We start from the raw sequence: 10,652 nt of genomic DNA, 5'->3' as shown, positions 1-10,652 counted from the left end.
TCTCCAACCTCCTCAATGACCAAACACTTCATTTATTGTCTTGTCGACACCACAAAAATTCTCCTCATCCCGAACTTCCCCTGCAAACTTTGTTACCTTCCCACCATCCCCTCAGCCAATAGTAGGAATTTTCCCTGCTCTCCCCTCCCACCCTGAAAATTTCACTCCTCCCTCCTCCCCACCAGTATTACGCCTCGGGTCTCTAAATGGAGATCCAAAGACGCGGAACTTCTGGCAATCGGCCGGAATATCAGCGTGGGATGGCTATTGTGACGAGGTAAGTACTTATTCTTTAATTATCATTTATTTGCATATTGTCAGGCAAGCCCCCCACCTGCTAAGAATGAGGAAACAATTTCGCCACATGAACATTGATTTTAAACAGTTGTTGGTGAAGAAAGAACTTGCTTTAAAAAAAACAATTGGAGATTTTGGCAGGAGAGCGACATTAGCATATCAACAGATAGGACTTCAAAGGACAAAGGAGCTATTCCCTGCTCCAATTTAATCCACAGTGGACTTTTGATTACCAGACATTGAAGCATTCTAGGTAAATTACTTAGTTGGCCGAATACACAAACAGCCATGGTCAGGCCATTTTAGTCACATGATTAACTGACTGTTGGAGGTTTTGAATTTTGAACTTCCAACAAGGAATTTGAAGTCAGAAAGCTGTTTGCCCCTGGAAAAGACCTCTCTCCTGTCTGTTCTCATCTTGCTCTTACCAGCTTTGGAAACCATTGAAGACACATGAACCCCAAGAGAGAAAAGTCACCTACAGTGAACAAGGTTGAAGAACAATACTGGGCCCCAACAAAAAGCAAGACTACTTACAAAAGGACTACAGTGAGCTTGAAGCACAGTAAACAACAAACTCTTCTGATATTGCCTCAAACCTCTCCATTTTCTTTTTCCTCTGCTCTTTTCTGTCCCTATTTGCATGTGTGTATCGCATGTGCATGCTAGTGTGGGCGCGTCATATATCTGTAGGCGTTAACCATATTAGAGTTTAAGTTTAAGGTTTAATACATTTCACTTTTCTTCTTTAAACCTAAGAAAGCCTGTTTTTCTTTGCCTTATAATTGGAAAGCTGTGAACAAGGATTCACAAGGGTGGGGGGGGGGGGGGGGAACGCTCAAAACACAGTGTGTTTAAAATTAAACCCTTTTTTTTACAATAAAACCAGATGAAGACAGTAAAAGACCCCTAGACACCTTCCTCACCTGGTCGTAACAATATGTTAATGACGTTTCTTTCGCCGAGTGGCAGGGTGGGGGGGGGGGGGGAGGGGGTAGTGGTACCATGAGGCCTTGCCACCACCGATAGAATGGGGCAAGGCCTTCCCAGCGTCACAGCCCACGGCAGGCCTCTCCCAGAAGTATTTTCCACGCCCCTGCCATGACCCCCGATGTCGGGGTGGTGGGGGGGGGGGGGCTTGTAAAATTCAGCCCATTGAGTCTGGTGCTGGCCCTTTTGAAGAGCAATGCAGTTAGTCCGGCTCTAACCATCCTCTAACTCTCCCTTTCGAACAGAAATCACTTACATTAATTATTACTATTAGTGGAAACGTGGCATCACCTTTTTAGACGCGTTTTGAAATAGCTATACTCAGATGCACGAAAGACATTGATGCCTTGAACAGGGGACTAAGAGTGGCAAGGATGGTTCCAGGTCTTACAGCTCTGAATTGAGAGACTCAAAACGGCAAACGTTTTTTTTTATTTTCGAAATATACTTTATGCATAAAAATCTGTAAAAAAAATACATTTCAAAACCGTTCCAAAAAGCACCAAGTCAAACAATACAAAGAGTGCAAAGGAGATCAGTTTCCTTCAATGCAGGAGTGAGTTTCCTCACAACCCTTCCATTTCATTTTCCGTGCCATGTACATTTTACGCGTTTATTTCGAACCCCACTAATGAAAAATCTATAAGCACTTTGGTGAGAAAGACTTTCAGAACCGTTCTCATTTTAACACACATCTCAGTGATGTTATGACAATGCCGATTCAACTTGACATGTTTTTCATTCCCACGAAACTGAACCAGTAACAAAAATGCAAATTAAAATTCGAAGAGCTATGTTGTGATAAGATTAACCGAAGTAAAATTAATTTTAAAAAATACATAAACGTATTTACAAGCTCGCTTGGCTTCGATTTTAATTCTTGGAGTATTTGTAGATTTAGGATCCTCCAGTGTTCTTTACAACCCTTCGCGTTCATTCACCATCCTCCCTTAGAAGGCTTTTTTTTTGCTGTGCTGCATTGTTAAGGGCTTAGGGCTAATTCACTATTAGTTCTTCCTGATGGTTTGCCTAAGGACGTCCTGATGCTTCAGTGTGAAGCTGAAGGAATTAAATCTCGGATGTGAGGAACTTTGACCAATTTAAAACTTAATAAAACACACACACACACACACACACAGCGAAAAGTCCCTCCCATTGTGCTGACCGCTCGGCAATTCCAAACATCTCAGAAAAAGAAAAGCTCGAATTGACGCGGCATCCAGAGAGAGAAAAAAAAACGGCTGCAAAGGTTCAACTGAATGGAACTTGGACCTTCTGAAGAGGAATTATTTTTAATTTGGGGAATGGGTTGACTGAGATGCAGCACAGTGTAATGAACCTGCGGGTTGAAAGACAGAACAAGGAACCCACAAAAATAACTCCGACCACAAGTTGAAAAGTCAGAAGGTTGCACCCACTCTCTGGGACCACTTGGACAATCGGCTACTGAGAGACACACAGCAGAGCTTCACAACGGGGAGCTGGGAAACTAGACTAACTACAGGATCAGCCGGGAATTATTGGCTCACTATTAGGAGCATTAATGCAGAAGAATTGGAATGACCCTCAAAATAAAGATCATGGGATTCATGCTGGGAAGAGACGAGTTGTGGCGATTGCAATGAGCTCTGGTTAACGAGAAATTCAATATCACGAGATCTTTAGGTCCCAAGGGGCACAAAGAGTATCTGAGGGATAATCAAGAGATTGCCAGGAAGAAGTAGCAGACCAAGTAAGACACAAGGAGTCTGTGTCAGGGAGCAGCATGTCAGGCTCGGGTGACTCCAGGGACCAGATCGATGTTGTCTACATTGTTGTGGAGGTGCTAATCGCCGTGGCATCTGTCCTGGGCAATGTGCTGGTCTGCTGGGCAGTCAAAATCAACCGGACTCTCAGGGACACCACCTTCTGCTTCATCGTCTCGCTGGCCCTGGCTGACATCGCCGTGGGGGCTCTGGCGATCCCCATGGCTATCACCGTCAGCCTGGGTTTGAAGACCCAATTCTACAGCTGCCTCTTCATAACCTGCATCCTGATAACGTTGACTCAAAGCTCGATTCTGTCCCTTTTGGCTATCGCCGTGGATCGTTATCTTCGAGCCAGGATCCCGACCAGGTAAATATTTCCTTTCCCCAGCTGCACTGTCAGTCACCCTGTCACTCTGAACAATGTGAACATTTTCTAATAAATAACACTTGACATATCAACCCAGCCAAGTCCATTCTAACTGGAACAGAAACAACACGTCCAGTTAAAAAAAAAGTTTTTTTTGCCTTTATTTAATAAAATGCACGTATTTTAAACAGCTTGAATACATTTCAATCTGTTTACTGGAGTTGCAAGTATTTTTGGTAATTGAAGACTTGTATGAATGTGCCGAAGGGAATGTGCTTTTTGAAGCATTATGAAGCCGTGTTCAATTGTACATCTAATCGGGTAATGATACTGATGAGACAATCTGTACTCGATGTTAATGTAATACAACGCAATGGAAGCAAAGTGACAACAATTTTTGTTTACTGGGGTGCGGGAGATCACCTTAAAGGATTGATCCTTGCAGATTTCCCAAGGCTTTTGCTAGAATCATAATGGATCGATTAACCTTGACCCACTGACGTCACCAAACCTCATTTGTGGAGATTTTTTCCCCAAAGTTTGATTGAGACATCCTGGTGAGAACCAAAAGGAATATCAACAAATACAATGTGAGTAGGGCTTTGATAACCAGAGCTTAAAGTTTAAAGTAATAAATTCTTGCTGAAAGTGTGCATTTCCTGTTTGATACTTGGTGCTATTTTCAGCCAATCAATGCACAAAAAATCAAATTCTCAAATAATTTGACGGTAAAATAACCAAGTTATATGATTAAACCAACTATCACAGACAAGAACAATCTACCTATTATCTTGTTATGCTGCTTTATAGTTAAAACCATCAGTTTAAATTGGTTCTGTCAGTGGTCTGACTGACACATGCTGTTCTAGTGAGGAGCAGCTGAACCTGAAAAGCATTTGACCCACAGCCATGTTGACATCCTAGCACATACAAGTTGCTCGTTAACAGACTCTGCTCAACTCACTCAGTCTCCTGAGGGAGGTAATGGACCGCATGAAAACTCTAAAAAGATATGATATTATTCTCCTAACTCCCAAAAGTAATCAAGCAAAACTGCGAAGTATTAATTTAAGCTTACACTCGACACTTACAACTCATAGCAGCCGCTTTCGCTTGTAATTCATACAGCCACTGTATAATATTCAAATATTGTTCGAACACAAAAATTTAAAATATCCTTACATTTCAACAGATAGGAATCTTTGGGCAAGTCGAGATCAATGTTTCCATGAAAGGCATTAAAACAAACTATAACAGAACTTTACAATCCAATTATCTTCATTACTGAAATAATTTTAAACATGATGATAAAATTGTTACAAAGTGATGAAAGGTGTCATCGACAGTTTTATCAAGCACCACATAAACAGCAACAACCTGCTCAGTGACGCTCAGTTTGGGTTCTGCCTGGGCTACTCAGCTCCTGACCTCATTGCAGTCTTGGTCTAAGCATGAACAAAAGAGCTGAACTCAAGAGGAGAGGTAAGAGTGATTGTCCTTGCTTTTAAGGTAGCATGTGACCGAGTGTGCCATCAAGGAGCCGTTGTCAAATTGAAGTCAATGGGAATCAGGTGGAAAACTCTCCACTTGTCGGAGTCATACCTAGGCCAAAGTAAAATGGTTGTGGTTGTTGGAGGCCAATCATCTCAGCCCCAGGACATTGCTGCAGGAGTTCCTCAGGGTGGTGTCCTAGGCCCAACCATCTTCAGTTGCTTCATCAATGAAAGACCTTCCTCCCATCTTAAGGTCAGAAGTGGGGATGTTCACTGATGATTGCACGATGTTCAGTACCATTCGCGACTCCTCAGGTACTGAAACAGTCTTTGTCCATATGTGGCTAGACCTGGACAACATTCAGGCTTGGGCTGATAAGTGGCAAGTAATATTCATGCCACACAAGTGCCAGGCAATGACCACCTCCAACAAGAGAGAATCTAACCATCTCCCCTTGACATTCAATGGCATTACCATTGCTGAATACCCCACTATCAACATTGTGGGAGTTACCATTGACCAGAAACTGAACTGGAGCAGTCACTTAAATATTGTGGCTACAAGAGCAGGTCAGAGGCTAGCAATTCTGTGGTGAGTAACTCACCTCTTGACTCCCCAAAGCCTGTCCACCATCTACAAGGCACAAGCCAGGAGTGTGATGGAATACTGTCCACTTGCCTGGATGGGTGCGGCTCCAACAACACTCAGGAAGCTTGACCCCATCCAGGATAAAGCAGACCTCTTGATCGGCACCTTATCCACCACGTTAAACATTCACTCCCTCCACCACTGATGCACAGTCGCAGCAGTGTGCACCATATACAAGATGCATACCTATATATTTGGCTTTGCTTAAGTTTAAGATTCTTGTTTGTGATTGGAGTACATTGCTTTCAAACTTAAAATGGAATTCATTTGTATTATGATCATCATTTCCCAGCAGATCTTTTACTATTAGATTACTAATTTAACCATGCCTCATTACACAATGCTACATCTAAAATAGCTTTATCCCAAGTTGGTTCCACAACATATTGCTTCAGGATGCTTTCACAAAAATATTCCACAAACTCATCTTCTAGATGACCCTCGCCAATTTGATTGGTCCAGTCTATATGAAGATTAAAATCGCCCACAATTATCACATTGCCTTTATTACAAGCTCCAATAATTTCTTGTTTAATAGTCTGTCCAATGGCACATCTACTGTTAGAGGGCCTATAAACTACTCCCACCAGCTTTTTCTGACTCTTGCTATTCCTAATCTTCACCTATACTGATTCCACTTCTTGATATTCTGAGCCAAGGTCCTTTCTTACTACTGCCCTTATTTCATCCTTCAGTATCAGTGCTACTACCCCTCTATCTTTGCCATTCTGTCTGTCTTCTTGAAATATTGTGTACATTGGAATATTTATTTCCCAACCTTGGTCACCTTGTAACCATGTCTCTGTAATGGCTCTGAATCAAAGTGTTATATTTGAAAGTGTGATGAATAAGCATTAGATGCAAGATACAATGGTCAGCATTTTGGAGGTCAGCAGTGAACAAATGACTCCAGCCATTTATTATGTTTAGACTTACCCATAGACTTTCAATGGGCTTTTGTACTGGAACTTGTGATGAAGAGAAAGCTATTTCAGCACAGTGCCCTCTTTAGGTGATCTTGGCCCCTGCGTGAATAGGGCAAGCAACTGTGTGTCTCCTCAACCAATCAGATTGAAAAATCCTTACTAAGGCACACAAGAGTTTGAAACAAGAAGTATAAGCTAGAATAGTTAATTCAATGCCAAATCATATACAGAAAGTAAAATAAGGGGATGGAAAGAAAGAAGGGATTGAGAGAGACTGATAAAAGAGATACAGAAAGTTAAATTTTTTAATTTTTAAAATCTCCATCAATAACTAAAGCATGAAGGAATGAAACTGTACACTTGTAAATATTTCAGTGCCTGAGAGGTTGTTTAGCAGTAATTAAGACCTATGTTATTAAAAATTTATTGGAATGGACTTTTTCTGGTAAATTTACTGGGTTTCCATCATGAAAGTACCTCAATTTCATGCCCTTCCATGTATTTCAATGCTAAGTCTTTCGGCAAGATATTTTTATACTGAAGTTTCTGGATGAACAGGCAGCTTGGACAGTAACTTCCTGGTTTCCACTTTTAACTGTGCATTTGTGATGGCCAGAAGTTGCTGTCCAATTTATATTTCAATTTATACTTTAGTAACAGTGAGTACTGATGACCCACCTTTATTTCTACTGCAAAATCTGGACCAATATATTTACATAAACACATACATGCACCTATTCCAACACTGTGGATCTGAGCATACCCCTGGCTTTCACAATATCGAAGTGTTATTTGGATTAGTCATTTGTTTTCCTTGTTGGAGGATAATGTGAAGATGAATGGCTACAAGTAAACAAAAGGAAACAAATGTATAAAAATTCCAATATGGGATGAAGTTTAGTGACATACAAAACAAATTATATTTTTGTAGTGTTATTAGAATACATTATTATCTTGCTGCATCCAATTTGGCACGGTACCTGGTTTGAACAAAATAATATAAAAATATTATATTGACTGTCATTAAGTGGATATTTAGGGAAGTATTAGAAGGCTGCTTGAATATAATCAATCTTAAGAGTAAGTTAACAGCAAATGACTGAATCCGAAAATGTATAATAATTGAAATTTACCTGGTACAGCAGGCGGAAGCTTCTTTCATGCTGGAAGGCCTCTTATTGGCTCTCCAGTTTTAAGACTCCACCTGCATCCTTAATTGGACAGTGAACATGTCCTGTGGCCACTAATTGGCCAGTTCAGGGAAAATCACTTCCAGGTGACTGTTCCACACACAGTACATGTTCAGGACCCCCCATTTAACCCTGACCTCAAGGTCCCGACTCAAAACCCAAAATCCTGCCAAGATGCCCAAACGGAAATAATAAAACGCTGCTTGTGGCAGGTATTGATGAGTTTCATTTTATAGTCTGAGAAGTTACATAGAAAAATAAATCATATTGGAATGCAAAAACTATTTCCATTTCTACAATTAGACTCTCATTTTTAAAAATGTGTTCATCACATAATATCATCCAGTCATATTTCAGTTCATCATTAGCAGATTTATCTCATAAGAGGACACAAGATGGAATAACTTCAAGGATTATGTTCTTATTCCTGTGTAAAAATCAAAATTGAAGCAGAAAAGTGAGGCTATCAATTATTATAGTACATAGCTTAGACAGTTTGAAAATGTAACCCATGTAAGAAAACTTCTTAAAATGAAAATTAATGAAGTCCAAAGTTATCCACTTCTCATCTGATAAAAAAATCAATGTAATTTCCTGTTTGTAACACAGGCAATATTCCTGGCAATAGAAACATAGAAACATTGAAAAATTTAAGGCACAAAAGAAGATCATTTGACCCATTATGTCAGTGTTGGCCATCATAAACCTTTCATTACTCCCTCACAAGTGATACAGAACTGGTAAACAGAACTAAACTAGAAAGCTTAGCTAACTTATCTTGATAAGTAAATTCACTCAACTACATTAAATGGCTGTAGAATAACCTGCAAACCGGTTGTTAGTTTGCTGAAAAGTTATTTGAATGAAATAGGAATCAATTCAGATTGCAATGTAGGACCAAGAAGGTCCATTCACTGGCTCCACCCCTCCCTATCTGTGTACCCACTTCCATCCCTGTAACTCCCCCACCCTTGCCAACTGTCCATTCCTCTTTGACCTCTAGTGCATCTCTTCCCTCCCTCGACCCACTATTGGTAGATGTCTTCACCAGTGTGGTCCCCACATCCGAAAATTCTCTCTGACTATCCAGCTCCCTCCTTCCCTTCACAAAGCATTTGGTCATCCATCCTAATATCTCTTTTTTTGTCTCAACATCCATTTTTTGAGTAGGGCTCCAATAAAGCATTTCAGGATATTTTCTACATTAAAGGTGCTAAATAACTACAACAGCTATTGTTTATAACCTCATGAAAAGTCACATTAATCATAGTCTCGGCCTTATTTCTGTTTTGAAAAAGCAAAATAATGTTCATGAAATTTTTTCAGCAGTTCTGGCAGCAGCTGTGGAAAGAGAAACACAGTTAACATTTCAGGTCTGTGACCTTTCATTAGAACTGGGTTCTTTCTCCACAGATGCTGCCCAACCTGCTGAGTATTTCTAGCACTTTCTGTTTTTATTTCAGATTTCCAGCATCTGCAGTATTTTGCTTTTATTAAAATCATGTTCACGTTGTTCAACAGGTATAGGATTATTGTGACACAAAAGAGAGCTTGGATTGCTGTTGGCATCTGTTGGCTTGGATCTATTTTGATTGGATTAACTCCAGTGTTTGGTTGGCACAACAGAAGCAATGAAGAGGTGGAAAATAATGGGATGAATTCCAGTCACTTCAAATGCCGGTTTACAAAGGTGATCAGAATGGACTACATGGTGTATTTTAATTTCTTTGGCTGGGTGCTCCTGCCTCTAGTCATCATGTTTGGCCTGTATATTGAAATATTTTGCATAATTAGGAAGCAGCTAAACAAGGTTACCAATGCTATGGACTCAAGAAGATATTTTGGGAAGGAGCTCAAACTCGCAAAATCCCTGGCTTTAGTTTTATTCCTGTTTGCTGCCTGCTGGCTCCCTTTGCACACCATCAATGCTATTTTGTATTTTTGCCCCCAGTGCACAGTCCCAAAAACTGCCTTGCATTTTGGAATATTTCTGTCCCATGCAAATTCAGCTGCAAATCCATTGATATATGCTTTCAAAATAAAGAAATTCAGGATATCTTTTCTTCAGATTTGGAATAAAAACATTCTATGTAAAAGTGACAGTCTAACTATGTATAATTTTGATGGTCAAATAGGAACAGAAAACAATTTTAATAGTAGTGTTTGATAATAATTCTGAGGACAAAACTTTCATTTTTTTGATATAATGCAATGAACAACTATCTTATCAAGAAAAAATGCAATGTGTTCCATCAAATGACTACATTCTAACCACAGCAGATATTACACTGCGGATATTACAGTGCAAGATACAGGACAATGTGGGAACATTTATGTGGTTAATTATGGTAACTTCATGTACGAGCTTGTTGAAAAAGGGAATTCATCGCAAAGTACCTCGGACAATACACAGAATACAATCCGTTTTGCTGTATCGTGATTACAGGAACTTACACATTTTATTAATTGATTAGTACATCCATGTTTTAGCTCTGTACAGACTAATTATCTGGGAAGTGCACTTGCTTGTATTTTAGACTGATAGAAGCATTTTTCTGAAAAATGCACAACTGAAATTGGACTATGATGGTTAATCTAATTGTCTAATAACATTTTGATATGCAGCAAAATCAAAATCAGTGGCAGAAACTTTAAGGAAATGAGAAACCTCTGATTGGACTCTTCATGCATGTGCTCCCTATGCCCTTAGCCGTACGTTAATCACCTGCTTTCAGCAAGAACTGTAGCGGGATCTAAATTTCTCCACAACTGTGGTCACTGATGTTCTGTGATTTATCTAACAGGAAACATACTTTCATTGTGCTAGGCTTGGTTCACTTAGCTTCTTCCACATTATAAAGTAGTCACACAGTTAGTTCAGCCAAAGGGCTCCAAATTTGTCCATTGAGAATTGTTTCTCATGAATTTGAAGATCAGGATTTGATTGAGACAATACTATAATCAATATGAGAACTTACAAGATCTGTTCAAA

At 39.8% G+C, this 10,652-nt stretch overlaps 1 protein-coding gene across 1 annotated transcript; it reads left to right on the top strand.

Moving 5' to 3' along the window:
- Window positions 1-2,668: 2,668 nt before the first annotated feature.
- On the top strand, window positions 2,669-9,827 carry LOC137384086 (adenosine receptor A1-like). Its single transcript, XM_068057675.1, has 2 exons — window positions 2,669-3,402; window positions 9,182-9,827. The coding sequence occupies exons 1-2, from the start codon at window positions 3,053-3,055 to the stop codon at window positions 9,825-9,827; spliced, it is 996 nt and encodes a 331-aa protein (XP_067913776.1). The 5' UTR covers window positions 2,669-3,052.
- Window positions 9,828-10,652: the final 825 nt, after the last annotated feature.

The sequence above is a fragment of the Heterodontus francisci genome, chromosome 25 (assembly GCF_036365525.1).
Source record: "Heterodontus francisci isolate sHetFra1 chromosome 25, sHetFra1.hap1, whole genome shotgun sequence".
NCBI classification, from domain to species: domain Eukaryota; kingdom Metazoa; phylum Chordata; class Chondrichthyes; order Heterodontiformes; family Heterodontidae; genus Heterodontus; species Heterodontus francisci.
This window is presented reverse-complemented; position numbering and strand designations above follow the sequence as displayed.

Bases quoted from the DNA above. Each gene is read 5' to 3' on its own strand.
- LOC137384086 (XM_068057675.1), top strand. From the start codon at position 3,053: ATGTCAGGCTCGGGTGACTCCAGGGACCAGATCGATGTTGTCTACATT. The intron at 3,403-9,181 runs GTAAATATTTCC...GTTGTTCAACAG, and splicing joins CGAGCCAGGATCCCGACCAG to GTATAGGATTATTGTGACAC.